Source organism: Pygocentrus nattereri, chromosome 13 (assembly GCF_015220715.1).
Source record: "Pygocentrus nattereri isolate fPygNat1 chromosome 13, fPygNat1.pri, whole genome shotgun sequence".
NCBI classification, from domain to species: Eukaryota; Metazoa; Chordata; class Actinopteri; order Characiformes; family Serrasalmidae; genus Pygocentrus; species Pygocentrus nattereri.
In genome coordinates, this window is record NC_051223.1 from 19,349,705 (window position 1) to 19,368,894 (window position 19,190).

The 19,190-nt window shown below is 40.8% G+C and overlaps 1 protein-coding gene across 14 annotated transcripts in view; it reads left to right on the plus strand.

Moving 5' to 3' along the window:
• Positions 1 to 5,953: 5,953 nt before the first annotated feature.
• The window catches only part of cacna1g (calcium channel, voltage-dependent, T type, alpha 1G subunit), a 322,261-nt gene continuing 309,024 nt past the window's right edge, over positions 5,954 to 19,190 (plus strand). For 10 of the 14 annotated variants that reach the window (XM_017695906.2, XM_017695905.2, XM_017695910.2 and 7 more), the window contains exons 1-2: positions 5,955 to 6,548; positions 7,127 to 7,438. In XM_017695906.2, the coding sequence (XP_017551395.2) occupies positions 7,134 to 7,438 (305 nt within the window). In that variant the 5' untranslated portion in view covers positions 5,955 to 6,548; positions 7,127 to 7,133. Of the gene's footprint in view, positions 6,549 to 7,126; positions 7,439 to 19,190 lie in introns of all 14 variants that reach the window. The other 4 variants (XM_017695914.2, XM_017695912.2, XM_017695911.2 and 1 more) reach the window with 2 other exon arrangements.

Genomic DNA, 19,190 nt, shown 5'->3' on the forward strand with positions numbered 1-19,190 from the left:
CCATTTCATGAAGCTCCAGATGCACAGTTGTTATGTTTATGTTGCTTCCAGAGGTAGTAGTGACCAATGTAGTGGAAGACAGGCAGTTTTACATGCTGGGTATTTCAGCACTCAGCCAACCGTTCTTTGAGTTTGCCTGGTCTGCTGCTTCATGACTGAGCTGTTGTTGCTCGTAGATGCTTCCATTTTACTATAACAATACTTAACACTTCATGTAGACATTTCACAAACTGACTTCTGACAGTGGTGGCAGTGATGGCAACCTTTGACAGTGTCACATTTAAAGTCAATGAGCTCTTCAGTACAACCCATTCTACTCCCAGTGTTTTCTATAGGGATTGCATGGATGTGTGCTTGATTATTATCAATGGGTGTGGCTGAAACACCAGCGTTCAATAAAAAGGAGGGGTATCTACATACGTTTGGCTATATAGTATTTATAGTATGTCAAAATATTGAAATGACTGCACATATGCAAATGAAATGTTTGTAACTTATTTATATATGTGTAGAAAATGCTTGGAAATCTATTTTCTTTATATGTGGATAGACTTGGCAAATAACAATGATCCTGGACCTAAAGCATGTGGTAATGACTGAGTAACACATGGTCAATCTATTACGCTCCTTAAGACTGTTGAGTAGAAATGATATTTTGTTCAGTTCATTCTTACATTAAAGTACTGTATCCTACATTTTTCCTGCATTTGAATAAATGTGAATATCCATTTATGACATTTAAGTAGGTTTATATGTTTATATGTTCCAATTCACGATCCATTTTTTTTTCATGTCTGTTGATCCTCTCTGTGTCCCTTTGAATAAAACAGGCTGTTCAGTTAATTTACCTGATTTAAACGACCTCTGTTCTGACTGCACCTTACTGTAAAAGCAGAGGGACGTTTCAGCCATGCTAGCTTATGTTACACCCATGGACAAATAACAGTCTAGTTGTCTGTCAGACATTGTTGATGAGCGCACAACCACCCCCTACTTTGAACACTGGCATCACAACATGTTGGATTGGTATCACACTCAGTTTGTTCCCACCTATATTTAGCCCAAAAGTTCTCAGGGTTGTCCTCAGACATGCTTGTTATGAGATCACATCTTACCTGTCACGGCTATCTGCATACCAAAGTATTAGGGATAAACAGTTTCCAGCTGGGGAAAAGAGCTTTAACAACAAGGACATGTTAGGGTCCATATCCTACACCTTTCCTGTCCACTTAATCCAAAAACAGTCTCAAGTGATTTTTACACGATCATTGTCCAACCTTTTTTCCCATAGAATTATATAGACTGAAATATTGTATATATCTGGCCTTTAAGATTGATCTAGATGACCTCTGTTCAGATGGGTGGGGCTAAACTGCTGTAGGCTGAATAGTCTGCTATATGTAAATACATTGTTTTTTGTGACATAAATGCAGAGAATGAAAAATGGGCTGTCTTACAGCTTAGTTTTCATATATGGACTTTATGGACTGGGGAGTGGGAAGCGCTGTCGCCTCACAGCGAGGAGGGCCTGGGTTCGATTCCCCTGCCGGGTGACCGGGGTCCTCTCTGTGTGGAGTTTGCATGTTCTCCCTGTGTCTGCGTGGGTTCCCTCCAGGTTCTCCGGTTTCCTCCCACAGTCCAAAGACATGCAGTCAGGCCGATTGGACGTGCTAAATTGCCCCTGAGTGTGAGTGACTGTCTGTGTCCGTCTGTCTGCCCTGCGATGGACTGGCGACCTGTCCAGGGTGTATCCTGCCTTCTGCCCAATGACTGCTGGGATAGGCTCCAGCACCCCACCAACCCCTGCCCCCCCTCCCTGAGACCATGACAGAGAAGCGGCTTAGAAAATGGATGGATGGATAGACTGGGGAGTAAGTGTTGTTTTCAAACTGTAACTCTGTTAACATACTACACCAGCTTTTGTTTAAAAATAGTTTGATTTCCCATGACACAAGCCTTTAAAGTAACTCTTTTCTAGTTTCGGCAGTATTCTTTGACTAACTGCATTCAATGCCCTGCTGCCTGCTGTGTGACCAAATGCCGCACCAAGTGACCTAAAGACCTAAAGATATCGCCTCCAGGGGAGAGGGTAGTAATGCTCTTATGTGCTCTTTTCTGGGAATGTCTTGCACTGTAGCTGTGTGCAGCATGTTACGCTAATCAGTGGCTCCTCAAGACTGCCCAAAGGCTCTATGGCTACGAGGCTGGAGTCTTGAACTAGTCCAAAGATACTCCCCTCCCTTCAAATGATGTAATTGGAGAAGCACCTCTAGAGTTCAGTGGCTTCAGGAGAATCTAATGGTTGGTTGTTCCATGAACAGCAAGCAAACACCCAGATATTAAAATGTTGATAAACAGCCCACCACAGAAACAGGACAAGCATTTGTGAACTGGAATAAGAGATGTAATTTGCACCAGCATTGATTAAATGTATTGATTGACTACAATGTAGCTCATCTTTTAGCAAATGATGCAGATGGCAGACACCATCAGTCTAACCCTCTGTGAACACAGATGGTGTGGATATGTTGAAATGGCTGTTTTTCAGCTATGTAACACTGGCCATGGTAGATTTGTATTGGCTTAGTTATTAAATAGTAAGAAAAATCTTTATCTTGAGGTTTGGAAGTGAAACGTTTCTGGAAGACTGTTTTATGGTCTAATACATCTATAGTGCAGCTACACAAGTTTGCACAGAATTAAAAGGGACCATATTTTCTTGTATTTTGAATAAAAAATTCCCTTTTACATATCTTTATTAAAAATAAAATATATTTTAAATGAGCCCACTTATAATGTTTCTATGGAAGTCCCCAGAGGCTATGAGGTGGTTATAATTTTCTCGATTTTTATTCTGAGATAAGGAGTTAATTATATTGTTATCTCAAGATAACAATATTGTTACTTTAAAATAACAAGTTAATTATCTTGTGATCTCAAGACAAATTTATCTTGAAGTAAGTTACTTATCTTGTTATCTCTTGTAACAACTTATGTATCAAATAACTTGTGGTGGTTGGTTAGTGTAGTGGATAACACGTTTGCCTTCTACACTGTAGACTGGGGTTCAATCCCCACCTGGGCAAGCACCCTACACTATACCAATAAGAGTCCTTGGGCAAGACTCCTAACACCACCTTGGCCTCCCTGTGTAAAATGATCAAATTGTAAGTCGCTCTGGATAAGAGCGTCAGCCAAATGCCATGAATATAAATGTAAATACCACATGGCTATCTTGAAATAATGGGTTACTTATCTTGTTATCTCAAGATAACAAAATTGTTATCTTGAAATAATAAGTGACTTGTTATCTCAGGATAACAATCCAGAAAATTATAGAAACAGCTCATGGCCTCTCTGGACTTCTGTATGTTTCTGTGCTATTATGTACCAATAAAATCATAATTCATCATTTGTTTTTGTTGCTGTGCCTTTAACACTGATTTATGTAGATTACCTCAGTTCTGATTGGCTGTCCTGCTTCTTGCCACATTTGAAATGCAGTCTGTTATGAAACATTCCTAATAATTTCAGCATGGATGAGGAGAGCTATACTGTTGTAGGCTGAGTAGGTAGAAATACTATGTAAATGTGTTAAAATATATGTGACGTCACAAAAACAATAAAATCAAAATGTGCTGTTTTGCAGCTTAGTTTCCATAAATATGTAGAAATGTAAACTGTATGGACTGGGGAGTAAATGACACATTCTGAAACTTTAACAAATGTTACAGACTACATAAAAAAAACTTCTATTTAAAAATATAATAAATATCAGTTTTCCCATACATGGGCCCTTTAAGCCAATGCCTTTTTTTCATGATTTGAATGATCGGCATTTCATTTCCTGCCTATTCTGCCTATTAATTTATTGGGCAACCAACAGCAAAGACGTTCTCCAGTGATGAAGTGATTTGCATTATTATTCTAATTCCTTCTGTTCAAATGAACATTCATAAAGAATAATGAAAATGTGAAAATGATGACTGCATTAGTCTCATTCATTAGGTGTCTTTTTCTTGAGGGTGCTGTAAGTGATTAATAACCAAATTGCCATCAGGCTTTGGAGTCACATTTATTCATAGATCATTTTTTAACACAGATTAATTTCACCTTTCCCAGCTCCTGTGTAATGCTGGAAAAGTGAAGAATGCTTCAGGATAATGTTTCAGACAGTTCAGACAGTTGTACCTCTGGAGTTTGGAGTTGTATTCAGTTAGGGTTTCATTATTTTACAGTGCATGACATCACAAAAATATTTCTAATTAATTTAGAGAGTTTTCCTTCTGTTTTGCCAATTCGCTCATGCCCCTTCTCCTTCTGTCTATCAATATATGGATCCTTTATGTTATTTGTCCTATTCTTGCACTGTTCTACCATATTTCACCACAGGGGGCAGTGTGGTAAAGCCTCAGTGGGCCGGTGCTCTTCTGCTGGTGGGTACAGGCTGACATGCTCAGTGAACTTGTAAGTTTCAACACAGTGGTGCAATGATGCATGAAGGGAAAAATGGAGCTCTTTTTATTCGTCACAGTTTTCAGTAGAAATGTGTGTTCTAAAAAGGTGTTGATGCAGTGTTGAGGTGTCAGTTTCAGTATTACAAGTTAGCTTTTTACCGTGTGTAGTGGGGTGGAGCTTAGGCCCTGTCTCCTCAGATATGTGAATTTCTCTCTAGTTTTGGGAGCTTACCTCTCTCTTGTGGCCCATGTTGCCATGGTGAGGTGAGCGCTGTCACTACATATTTTTGCCTGGGTTACTGAAGAGCCCAGACTGCTTGACTGTATCAAATACATTCCAAACAGTGAGTTTTCACTTTTTGAGTCATTATGTGTGTCATTACATTAGATGTTGGAACTTTCTCTGTCAAGTAATGCATGACATTACATACTCCAGCCATTCTGATTGTTACCTATGTGCCGGTCATAGTTGAGATATTGTGAAAGGGGGACATGTGAAAGGGCATATCTATATGACCAGACCCCGTTCTGCCCTTTACTGTGCCTCATTCTAAAAAGCAGTCCACCAGTCCGCGTTAAAACACTCTGTATAACTATAACGTATAACTATAACATAAAACTGCCCTCTGTTGATGTGTGGTTTTTATGACATCACAAAGGCAATGCATTCAAAATGGGCTGTTTTCAAATCATACTATCTATATATGGATTGAATGGACTGGGAAATAAATGCTCTGTTTTGAAACCGCAACAATGTTTTCATGAGGACTGCTCATGTGGGGGGTGGGGGGGCATGTTTTATTCAGCCCACCCTAACCCCACAAACACATTTCCATACTATATATATAACGTATTAAACTCTTATCCTTGTAAATTTGTATTCTTGAAGCATCCTAGTAACCAAATGTAGTGAAAATGTATAGCATGCATTTTTAAAAGCCCACCTGCTTATCTCACTTCTATGCTGTTTTGCCTTTTTGATCCTCAGCCCACCATAAACATTGCACTTTGTCAAAAAGTTTAAGCAGCCCTGGTTTACATACTAGACACTTTTCTTAAAAAAAAAAACGCATAGATGCCCGACTGTGTTGGGATGGGTCTATAAACGAGCTGTTTATTAAGAACACTCAGCTGAACTGCGCTTATTTCACACCATCCCTGAGTGTGTAAACAGTGAGGTGATAGCACTTTGCTCCCTCCAGGCACATGCGTTTAGATCCCTTCCCTGTTCCTTAACAAAAGCCCTTGCATAATAAACATGGTCCAATCATAAAAGTGGGTTTGGTCGGATCCCAAAGAATTCCCAGCTTTTTATTGGCTAACAGTAAACAATACAGCTCCAGCTGTTTCTCAAGCCCTCTGCTAGTCGAGCCGTGGAGTGGCACGCGCTCCAGCCAATGGCAAGGCGGGTGCACTTTTCTCGGCGCTTGATTGGCGGAGGCGCTGGCGAGGGGGCGGGGCTTGAAAACTGAACCCAAATCCAGCTGTGAGTTGGTGTGGATGAGCGGTTTCGTGCTGTAGAGCGTCTTTTGCCGACTGGAAGTAGGAGACAGATTTTTACATTTTTTTTATAGCGGACAACACTCCTGCGTGGAAGCAACCCACTCGCTTCTCTCCGCGCCGAGACTTTGTCATGTGCAGCCTAGAGAAAGCGATACCTGCACGCCGAGAGAGAGAGAGAGAAAGAGAGGGAGAAAAGACATCACTAGAAATGTGGCTAACTGTCAGTGTAGTGGATAGTTTGATGTGGTAGAGCATCGATGTTTTAGCAGAACAAAACTACTTAGTTCCCCTCATACCGGTCTCTCCAGTTTCGGGGGAGTTGCTCTCGCCTGGTCCTGCTCATCGACAGGAAAGCAGAGAGAAGCCCATCATCTTTAAGGCATCGTGTGCAGGCACGGCTGAACTGAGCTGAGCTGAGCTGAGCTGCGCTGCGCTGGGGCTGCCATGCCCGTCAGGCTGATCGCACTGTAAACTCAGCCTGGAGCTTCACTTTCTCTCTGAGCAGAACCTGGGCTACTTTCCCTGCCTCCACAAATGATCATGCGATGACTGAGTTCCGTTTGGGCTTACTAGCAGAAGCAATTCCAGGTAAGGGGAAAAATAGCACTTTTTAGCAGATTCGCCTATAGGCGCGTGTTATGTAGCTGACCGACTGCTGGCATGTGCTCACCAACTTCTGGGCTTTCCTGTAGCCTCATATGCTCATATTCGAGTTAGCAGGTCTACTGTACTTTTTCCTGGGCGCTGCTCTAAGTGCCTTTGTTTAATTGAGCCACTGTTTTCCTCCTCAGCGCCGCTTCATTCCTTCCTGTCTGTTAGAATAATGACTGTGGAACTGGCCGCTTCTCAGAGGAAAACGCGCGCGATAACAGCTCATAATAATATACGTTCAGTAATAACGCGTCGTAAAAGTCGTATTAACGTCGTAGTTACAGATAACAGTAAGACAGTGTGCAGAATAACCCTATTTCATTCGAAAAATCTAAATGAGCTTAAAAAAGCCTTGTATTTTATAAAGAAGCCTGCTTTTTGTTGTTGTTTTTTTATCCTGAATGTTTATTTATTGGTTTGTTTATTTATTTCTCTGCTCATCTGACCAGAGAAGTCATTTTGCCTTATTCTGTCTGCCTGCATTTCTTTTATGTATTATTCTCTTCCCCCTGTAGGAGGTGAATGATGGCTGAGGATGGAGGAAATATTTGCGAGGACCACAGAGGCAGGGAAGCAGAGGGCAGGTCCTCTCTTCCTCGGACTTTTATCCGACTCAACGACCTGTCCGGCGGCGGGGAGCGCAACGACGACGAGCCCGACGAAGGAGCAGAGAGGAGGGAGAGCGCAGCCGGCACGGTGGCGGAGGAGGCGGCGTCAGCCAGCGGCGGAGAGGCTTTACCCTACCCTTCACTGGCACCGGTTGTGTTTTTCTATATGAAGCAAACCACACGGCCAAGGAGTTGGTGTCTGAAAATGGTCTGCAATCCATATCCTTTCATTCCAAACCCAAACAGTGTAAGTCCGTCACCTGACGCGGAGGGCAGGGGCGTGACACGTGTGCCAGAGCGCACACCTGTGAAGGTAGGAAGCACAGTTGGTGCTGCTCCCGACCAAGTGTTTGAGAATGGGAAAGTAATACGTGCTCTCGCATTCATATAAAGTTTTTTTCCCCCTTTTTTTTCACGGCCTCATTTGAAATGAGCCTCCAAAGCAGCTGCGTTCACCTGAAAATGCTCTAGATCTGACTGTCCACTCAGATAACACGCACCGTAATGTCAGTGTATTCTGTCATTCCTGAATGGAAAGGAATGGAAGTGAGTCATTCGTGGCTTTAGCCATAGCTGATAATGAATGTGACAGTTTTTCAAAGAGGCGATGCTTTAGGCACGCTTATCGCAGCGAGGAATAAGCCAGAGATGTAGAGATAAAGATGTGCGTTTCAGATTTGACGACTTTTACTTGGTAGGACAGCTCCCTGACTGCTCAAATAATGCTGCATGCAAATGTTTGATAGACAAGCCAAGGGCAGTCATTACAGCTCATTAGCCGGCCGACTCGGCATCTGTCTGTGGCACTTCATGAATCTTCTCATTTGTTAGTGTCATGTTGATGAGCTGTGTGTTTGCAGGCTCTTGAATAGGTGATTGCAATGGTCACTTTGAATAAGTCAAAGTCATTTCTTTCCCCAAATGATTTAGCTACTTCCCCTTAAGCTCTGCAGGCTGTACCTGCTTGGTTGAGAGAGAGGGGGGCTGGGGGAGGGGGTTCAGTGGGGCTGTGTATGAATCACTTAAGCACAGCTGCTTTGTTGTAATTTGTAGAGGACTTTCTTTAGGCACCTGCTGTGTGGTGTCGCTGACTTTCGCTGACCACAGAAGTGAGGTCAGTGTTTATCCTATTACGTACAAGCATGATACATATTCACGTGTATGCGTAATCATGTATGCAACCATCTGTTTTAGTGAGTTTTATCTGACAGTCAGTGGTGATGTAATTCAAACTTCCATGCAAACCAAACTGATGTATTAGCTGAATATATAATTGAAGCTCAGTAAGGCTGCACAGCTCATCCTGCAACATAGTCCAACAAAGTTAAAACATCTTTAAATCATGAACTTTTCCGAGGGTGCACATTCGGCTTTAACTAGAGGCACTGATCCAATACCAGGTACTGAGGCAGTGGGCCAATATTACCAGAATGCTGGGCTAGATATAAAGGGAGGGGGGGGGGGGGTTCAAATGTGGTCTACTTTTAGATGTTTCACTTAAAAGTAGCTCATTTTAAAGGGCCCATATCATTGAAAACTGTATTTTCCTTACTTCCTGAAAAAAAGAGTAATGTAAACGCTCCTAAAGTCTCAGGAAGTATCATTCATGCCCCAGTTCTGTACTGTACCTACAAAACAGTTGTTTTTGTGATGTCACAAAAAAAAGTGCATTTACAACACATATGTTTACATATGTCCATCTATTCAGCCTTTTGTAGTTTAGCCCCACCCATTTTCCCTGAAGTTATAAACAGTGTTTCAGTTTTTGACTGACGTACAATAGAATAGAATAGAATAGAATTCAACTTTATTGTCATTGCGTATGTCACAGGTACAAAGCAACGAAATGCAGTATTGTGAGTATATACAGAGCAGCCAATCAGAACAGAGGTCATTGACAGATATCATATATCTTAAAGGTACAGTAACAAAAACAGCCTGTGATTAGAAAAGGTAAGAAGATAGTCGTGTAAACATGAACTATCACCGCTTTTGGTAAATAAAATCATAGAATCATTGTAAAATAAAAGAAATATGTAGGAGGTAACCCCTAGCATGTGTATCCTTACTGGTATTCAGTTCAATTTCAGCATTTTTATCAGAAAAGAAAAAAGTGGTATCATGCCATTTCTAGCTCCAGCTGCTTTGCTTATCCACATTATAAGGCATATTATTAAGTGACAATGTGGAAAACAATGTAACATTCTATTACAGTGAGGTGTAATTAAAAGATAGGAATGAAGAATGAACATCTGGACCTTGGCCTGTGTTTTTTTAGGGAGTTTGAAATTGCCCCCTGTCTTGTGTAGTCAGAATTTTGCACATTACTTGCTGTTAAGCTCTGTAAACTCTTTAAAAATCAGGTGTTTTTGCCATAGAAGAACTACTTTTGGTTCCTTAAAGAGCCTTTGTGATCTGAGAAGAATCACAGGTAGACCTCAGAGAAGGTTTATGGATGTAGTGAAGGTGGACATGGAGATGGTTGGTGTAAAAGTAGAGGAGGCAATGGATAGGGCAAGATGGAGGCAGATGATCCGCTGTGGCGACCCCTAAAGGGAGCAGCCGAAAGAAGAAGAAGAAAGAGCCTTTGAATGATAAAGTTTGAAATATAAAGTTCTAAATCAGTTAAAGGTTTTTTGCCGAGCTACGCTCAGGCCAAGAATCACTGAAGAACCTTTATTTTTAGGACCATAAAGTGCTTGGATGGGAATAATGTGAGTCAGACAGGTATGTGGTTCACAAGCGAGAGAGAGGAGGATCTTCTGAGTGTAGGTGCTGTGTTTGGTTTTGAGATGGACTGTGCAGCAGCCTCTCTGAAGGAAAGAATGCTCTTTTGGACAGGCGAGCTGGCTGGACCTGATTGTGATGTCTGGGTGCAGATGCTTTGTTTTCCTTCACAGGGAAATATGATGAGCCTTGTGGGCTCTGAAAGGCTGCCCAATCAAACACACTCATCTTACCCCTTTCGCTTGTTTCTCAGTCTCCCTCACGCTCTCTCCTCCACCACAGAAGCCCACATCCCTGCAGAATGAGCCAGCCTTCTGAAACGGTTCTCGAAAAAGGACCGCCATTGGCTGCAAGAAGATCGTGCGGTTCTGTTGGCCTGAGCTATTACAGAAGCATTTGACGTATGGGATTCCTCACTGATAGCAGGGCCACATTTCCATATTGTTAAAAGGCCACCATTTTTCTCGAGTCCTCTTTTGGTACAGAGGTCCCAGGTACTCAGCTTAAGAAAGGACCAGGCCAAAAGGGACCTCATTAAGTGCGCTTTAGAAAAAAAGCACCTTCTCTTGGATTCATCCCGCTACGCAGCTGCAGGGGCAATCTGTTCGCTTGTGGGAATGCAATGCAGGTCAAGAGTCCCGATGGTCATGTATTTAAATTTGAAAGAACTTTTGATACTCTTGATAGAAAAAGCATTTGCGTAGTTAGGACAGTGAAATGTGCTCTGCGTGCCTGAGTATTCTTAGTGAATTCATTGTGTATGGGCATTCATAGGAAAATATAAATTGCTGGGCTATGGCTAAATTCCATCCCCTGTGGGTGTTCATGCGCTGGTATGTGGCCAACAGTGATAGAAAACAAAATGCAAAAATGATATGACAAACAACATTAGATGGATTGTTATGGTATTCTTTCTACTTGATAGCGACTAGTCTCTGTTTTAATTATTTAATTTGTACAGTCTCCTTGATGTTTTTTAGTTGGTTTTAGGGATGCACAAGGATATCAGAATTAGTAGTGGGTGAGATAACAAAATGTATCATTACTGTGATAAATGATATCATATTACATCATTTACAGTACTTAAAGAACACTGACCAACTGCATGTTTAATTACAAAGAGAGTATAAGTATTTTGACTGTACTGCATTCAGTGAATTATCTGAAACACTGATTAAAAATCATTTTAATGCACTCATAAATTTCGATAATAGTTTTGAAAAGTTTTTTTTGTCTTATCAAACCTCAGAAAAACGAAAGTCAGACATGGCTTTCATTGTGAAAACGTCCTGAAGATGATATATTTTTGCCAGATCGTCAACCCCTAATCAAAATCATATAGGTATCTGCAGAGAAATATCTAAAATGATTAGGTTTTACTAATATTTCACATCAGTATTTGATGATGCATATAGCTTCTGCATCCCCTCTACCCATTTTCTCAGTGCAATGGAAGTTAACTAGGATTTAAATAAATGTGATCAAATAAAACAGTTCCCCATAATTCAGTTATCAGATTAAATAGGTCACTGTTGGGTCTATGTGTGTAAAATGTTATGACCCTGTTGAGCTGCTGGTGAGCAATAAGGAGCAAAAGGGAAGCAGTTAGAACACAATTAACTGAAAACAATTCACTCACACTTCTCCACAGAGGTTAAAACAGACATAAAAAAACTACCACAATAAAATTTGAATTTAAACATTTTTATATATCGCTGCTGTCAGAACAAAATCTCCAAAATGAGAACTTTACAGGAGAAGGAAAAACCATACCTTACTTAATGTGAGTCAATGTAACCAGACCTTTTCCCATTTATCATGAAATTTTGCACACAATGTAAAGAGCAAGAGGCACTTTCAGGCTATTAAAAAAATGTAAATATCCATTGAAATATATCCCATCAATGTTACTGAAGACCAAAAAATTTAAAGAGAAAAATGAAAAACTGTGAAAAAGAGCTAATGTATTCTGCAAAAAATAGAACGTTTAGGCTGCGCTCCATTTTAACATTTAGCAACACTAAACAGGGCTTAGTCCAAATTATATGTCAGTGAAAGAAATTGGATGTTGGCTTTGGCCCAGAATTCTTATATCATCAGGACATCACTAGTTCTGCTGTGTTTTGAGTAAACTATGTCAAATTTCTGAGAACCTATATTGAACTTGAACTCCCCTGTCAATACAGCTCTTTTCTACACTCCTATTTAATACTTTGTCGTACAGTGCTGTATATGCTTGACATGACTGTTGTGGCTTAGTATGTGGCGTGAGTCTTACAGGCCTTTTACAGAAAGAAGCTTTTATTTGTATGTGTAGTGTCCATGTTTGACCTTTAATACATCTCAGTGGCTATTACGTAAAGGTCACTGTTTTAAAATACTCTGAAATGTAGCTGGAATCGATCCCACACTCCTCCCATTGGAAACCTGTTTAAGTGACTTTCCTACTTGAGATTCTACGGAGAAGCTTACTGTTGTACTTCAACTTCTCTGGACCTCTCTGAAATCCCCCATTTCTTTTATATCCTTGCAATCTTCTTTTCCTGAGGAACCCCATGGGTGAAATACCTCTGTAATGTCTAAAGACTTTTAAGACTTTTATCAATTCTATCAATTCCTTAATGACTTCCAAATTATCTGTGTACATCGCAGGATAATTCCTCAAAAATTCCACCTATCCATCCATTTATTTGATTTGCAGTGTGGATTTATCAGTATGCCAGTTGATGACTCTGTCTCAGCCTTATGATTCATTCTGTTTATGTCCATGGTTCATTTGTTTCACTCCCATAGCTCTGTTCTGAATAGCATTTTATAGCCCTGGCTTACGTCTCTGCATGTGACTTATTCTGGTCCCTCCTGGCTGGAGGAGTTAACATTTGGCGCCCCTGAACTGTGTGTGTGTGTGTATGTGTGTAAGAGAGAGAGTTAGAAGAGTGCGAGTGGTTAGTGAATGATCCCCAATGTGGTGTCTGGAAATTTCTCACTGATAGCTCTACAAATGGTTGTGATTGGAGTCTGTGGCAGACGCGGAGCAATCCCATAGGTGTCGCCTCTTAGCCAATGGCCTGGTTTGTGCCAGAGCAATCTTCGCAGCTGCTCTGCCAATTTCCCTTCAGATCGAACCTGATATAGCAGAAAGGACTACTGTATGTTCTTCAAACCTCTAAAAAATGGCAGATCACTGACAGTAACAGCTCAGAACTGTGGATGCCCAAGTCCAATACTCAGCAGACATTGCGGCGATAACTCTGAATATTTTCCCCATTCCTTCCTTCTCTTGCTAATTTTCTTTGTCTTGCTTCTACATCAGAGAACAAACTGTTGTTGGCTTATCTGATCTGTCTGTGAAATAATAGAACTCTAAGAGAACACTTACTTAATCAGCAGAAAATGTTAGGCTGGCAGGCCTAGTCAAAGTGTGGAACATTTACCATAACTCAGGCTTACAAGAGGGGAAAAAACTGAATATTCAAAAACATTTTCAGAAGAACAAAGTGCTTTATGTCTTTTTGTTTACAGATGTTGGACCTTTTCCTGGGTTGAAGTGTATGAAAATTTCCTGGTTACACATGGCTCTTGTTGATGTGTTTTGCTTTGTTTTTCTGCATTTCTGAGCAGTCTAGGGTCTACTTAGTTTGCCGTCTTTAACCTTATATCACCTACGGCTATGACAGATTCGGAAATGTTGGTTTTGCCCGTTAAAAGATAAATTCCATCAGTTTTAAATAAACCCATTTAAAAAGTTTCAGGGCAATAGAATCATTGAGATCTGTACATTTGGTCAGAAGAGTGGAGGCACTAACATCAAAAGGCTGTAGCCTACATACAATACTATCCATCCATCCATCCATTTTCCAAGCCGCTAGCATCGCATAAATCCATATTTACATGATGTTTAATTATTTATATGGAAGCAAGTGGAAAACCATGACTGTTAGATCTGTGCCTTCAGTTCAGGCCATAAATGTCAAAAACAATGTAGAACCCAACAATAATACTAATTTCTGCTAGCACCCCTATGGGATTCTAGTAGTATGCTAACACAGACGTTTGAAACTTGTAAAAAGCATTCCATGTTTTCTTTGAAGCTCAGACATATTATTATATATTTTTATAACATAAATCAAATCATGATTGGTTGATTCCTCTGTTGATTTCTAATTATGTTGGTGCCACATATTCGGCCAGTCAGCCTAGGAACTACTTCCCAGAGTCTTCCGCCTCATCACCTGACTCCGGGAAGATCATCAGCGGCCAATCATCGCTCAAGTTCGCCTGAATACTGATGATGTTCACCTGTGTGCTTGTGTCATGTGATTAATGTAGGTTAGTATTTAAGTCCGGGCTTTAGACAGGTTACTTTGTGAGGTATTGCATTCCTAGTGAATCTACTGAGCGTTTATTCAGGTTTGTTCTCCCATGTTTCTGACCTTGTGATTTTTTCTCCTGTTTCTCGTTTACGCTGATTTTGGATTTGCCCTTCTGTACCATTGTCTGGTTTTTGGATGTTTTGGTTTTTGACTTTTGATTGTGTTTTGGACTTGCTCAGCTTCTCCCTATGTGGTATGATCACCTCCCATGTTTTGTGGTTTACTTTGGAACTGACCCGTTTATTGACAACGATATATCTGCCTGAATCCATAGGTAAAGCTTCTTCTCTGTTTTATAACCATGAGCTTCTGCTTACTGGTCAAACCTTACAGTTGGTGATTGTAGGCATTTAGTCCAGCTCGTAAAGTCCTAACCAATGGGAGAGCTTGCTTAGGTGTGTCTACCTAGATAGTATAAATAAAAAATGAAAGATTAAAAAAAGATTTTAAACCCTTTTGTTTCCAACCAAAACTTAACAATAAAATAAGACTATTAGTACAATCAATACTTATTACATGATGATTCTGTTAATTAAAAATAAACAAACATTACATATATTTACCAATTAGATTGCACAGGGGTGGTGATAGAAACTAGCAGTTGCGATGACGTAAACATGAATATAACCATTGTATTTGATATTCAAACTGATCCGACTACAGTTTTTAATTGCAATGCTGGTAATGGTGGCGCAGTGGGCAGGACTGTCACCTCACAGCAAGAATGGTCTGGGTTTGATTCCTCGTCCGGGCGACCAAGGTCCTCTCTGTGTTGAGTTTGCATGTTCTCCCCTTGTCTGTGTGGATTTCCTCACACAATCCAAAGATATGCAGTCAGGCTAGTTGGACATGCTAAATTGCCCCTAGGTGTGAGCATGTGAGTGAATGTGTGTGTCTGTCTGTCCACAATGTGATGGACTGGCGACCTGTCCAGGGTGTATCCTGCCTTCCGCCCGATGACAGCTGGATAGGCTCCAGCACCCCCCTGCGACCCAGAAGGAGGAGCGGCTTAGAAAATGTGTGTGTGTGTGTGTGTGTGTGCTGGTAATGGTAAAACTAGACAGAGAAGTTTTCTTTGTTGCTGTTTTTCCCTACAGTGCCCAAATATGTTCTAAAAATATGTTTTTAAAAGTTATAATACAGCTATTGTAAAACATTGTCTGGCATCAGGCATATACAAGAAGCATGATGCTGCCTGTACTGGTGAATGCACTGTGATAAGTTCGGAGTGAGCGTGTGAACTCTTTCAGAACAGAGGTTATATCAATCTAAAGCTTATTACTGGTTTGTTTGAGCAGGGTAAAGATAAAAGGCAATTGAAATATCTTCCTTCTTATATGTCTGCATGCTCAGAATGGTATTTTTGATGCAAACAATCTAGAAATCTACTTTGTGAGCTCTGCTTGCAGTGATAGCATTGAGAAATCAGAATAGAAGACGCAGCTAATTCAGAAATAGCCAGTTTGCATTAAAGATTGAAGTTACAAGGACATTGATATAATGGGTGTTCATTTAAAGGAATCCACAATATATGATGTAGATAGGAATCTGCTGAGCTCATAGGAAGTCTCGGTTCCCCCCTCAAGTGTATTCTGGATGCCTGAGGATGTGTGTGTGTGTGTGTGTGTGTGTGCATGTGCATTCATGTGTGTTTATGTGTCTGTTTGCTGGGGGGTTGCAGAGGCAGTGAGTGCAGGAGATATTGCTGATAGCATCAGGTTTTTGGATATGTGCTGCTCACTGCTCCACATTTACTGTTGTGTGTAGCACAAGAGGAAAACTACCTTGTGGTTAGACAAACACTGATGGAAAACCTTACTTTTACACTGCGCTCATGCGTTTCCATTTAACATCTGAGCCCCCAGAACTGCAGCAACATGCAGAAATGTCTTTTTTTTTATTTTTTGCTTTTCTTCTGCGCTTATTGAGTGTTCCTCTATGATATAGGCCAAACTCAGGTTCGGGTCTTTGTGTGCCAGGGACATGATTTAGGGCTGCTGTGTTTTTCAGGATGTGGAATGGAGCATGTAAAGAGCTCTATTCATTAGAAAACAATTCCATCCTGAGTGTTGGATTCTCACTGGTTTTGAAAAGTGCTCGAGCTGTTGGCACCTCCTGCTACTGTCTCTGCGCTCTCATAATATCACCAGCACCCTCGGCTTGGCAGCTTTCTACTTCTTATGCATTGTTACTCCTGCTCTAATTGGCGGTTCTGTTGCCAAATGCTGTCGTTTTGTTGATTTATGAAGAAAGATTTTGACTCCTGAAGTAATCTTTCCCGTAGCTATTGTCAGCTAATCACAATTTAGCAGCTGGCTCCACTCCTTTGGCCACCAGAAATTCGACATCAGGCAAGAAAAAGGGCCTAAAAGGCAGAAGGATGAAGCTGGTCTAGTCTTGCCATGCAGAAAATGGTCATTACTCAGTGTTCAATATTTTATAATTCTATCATTTCTGGGTTTTTTCTCCTGTAACACATTTCAGGCAGGATACCATGTATGCCATATGTATAATGTACAGGGGCTCATTATGGGGCCCTGTCATAGCCACCCATCTATAAGGCAGCTATTTGAACAGGGAGGAAAGTTATAATTACAGCTCAGCTAATCTGTCCTTTAAATTACCCTTCGATTTCATGTCTTCCTATCTGCTGAGCTGATGGAGCATGACTGGAGCTCTGCTGTGTATGATATTCCTTTAGAGAAATGCCTGGAGTGCATTCTAGTATGAATTTTGCATTTAGTTATCAATGTCGAATGCCTTACCTGATGTGTATTAGGGAAAAATATATTTTGTGCAGTAAGATGAAGAAACCACTCACAAGAAGCACTTGGTCAGATGTCATTTTAAAGCCTTAGAAAACTGTTTGGGCTTTATTCAAACAGTTAGTTATTGTTTAGTGTACAGTGGTTGAAGTGCACATTGTCTTTACTTCTTTTAAAGGATTCAGGAGGCATTGTTTGTGTTTGTGAGTTTGTTTGTTTGCCACAGTGGGTGTGCGTGATTGGTCCGCCCATACATGCCAACTGGGCTTTCAAACTTGTCAGGAAATTTTCAAGTGACTGACAAGTATTTCTGAATATGAGTCAGCTCATTTCATGTGCTGAGAACTGTGCCAGTGATGTGATTGTAAGGAAGCCTTGTGTGCTGTTTGAATGCACGTGCAGTGTATGTGCGTGCGTGTATGCTTTCTTATATAAGCAGGTCTTTTGTACAATGTTTAAGCATGTGTGTGTCCTTGCGTGGTTAGTGAGAGTTGTCTAAAGTTGAAGAGTTCTGCAGCACACAGGCTCCATCCTTTCAAAATCAATACATCCACATCCATTCCTCCATATTACAGCACTGATGTTCGCCTATAATCACAGAAGGAAGGAGAGACTAAATAATTAACTAGTATTTGAAGACTTTTATTTAATACATTGTGCATTTTTGTTCTTGTCGTTCTTTAATGTTTTGTTTACTGTTATCTCCCACCTCTCTCTCTCTCTCTCTCTCACTCTCTCTCTCTCTCTCTCTCTATCTCTCTCTCTCTCTCTCTCCCTTAATCTCTCTATCTCTCTTTCACCTCTCTTAACTTCTTAACTAGCCTACCTTTCTTTTTCTTTCTTTTGCTTTATTTGTGTCTCCCACTCTCTCTTTCTTATCCTCCTATCCCCATTACTCTTTTCTGTCCTTTACTCTGTCTTTCTCTCTGTATGTCTTCACTCTTTATTCCTGCTTGCTCACTCGCTCGCTCGCTCTCTCTCTCTCTCTCTCTCTCTCTCTCTCTCTCTCTCTCTCTCTCTCTCTCTCTCTCTCTCTCTCTCTCTCTCTCTCTATCTCTCTCTCTCCCTTGTATATTTTTTTTTTTTTGTCTTCTCTCTTTCTCCATGGGCTTTTCCGTGAGATGTCTGTAAGTTTATATAGGACTGAGGCCAAGATTTTCTTACCAGCTTTTTCTCATTAGAGAATTGGAGGAGACTGGGGCTGAGTGGAATGGCAGTAGAGAGAGAGAGAGAGAGAGAGAGAGAGGGAGAGAGAGGGTGAGAGAGAGAGTGAATTGGAAGGAGGTGTGTGGGATGTATGTTGGCCAGCTTAGCCAAATTCCCATACGGCCTCTGAAGCTCGTTACCTCGACCACTTGTTATGGCCGCTGAGATGGAGTCTGGCCTTCCCCCCCTCACACACACATCACACACACACTTTTCAGATAAAAGTACCCGCCCTTCTTTATTATCCATTTCTATTCATTTTTAATCATTCCTCTTCAAAAACAAACAAACAAAAAAAACCCTCAAGGTAATGTGCATCACTGCCCCATGTGCCTTTTAGAGAGCTGTTCTTGTCAGGCTTTATCACATTCTCACCTACTTACCAGCCTTAGTCTTACACATCCTCTTTCTGGCTGATTCGCTTCACAAAATAAACTTGTTATCTAGACAAATGTGTTTGTGTCTGGACCATTTGGTTGGGTGGCTTTGCCTGTTCAGGGCTTTGGTGTGTGCATATTTATATGTGCTCGCATATACTTTTAATTTATGTTTTTTTTGAAGCATGGGCAATATTTAATTGTTACTATGATCAGTTTTGTTATCACAGCGTCTCTAAGTATTGTGATATGATATTTTACCATATTGCAGATCCCCTTAACTGCCATTTCTTAATGACATTATAGACAGTGAAAATTGTGTTGGAAACAATTTGATATCTACATGCATAGACCTCCTTTGCATTCAATAAGGTATCAATAAGCTTCATTTACACATCCTTAGCCAGCTGCTTACAGTTGTTAAGTGTTAGCACAAGCTTAGAACAGTCATAGAATGTATTACTCTCTGGAACTGTCATCAGCTGACAATTCCTAATGACAATTATTGGCCATTATAACAAGT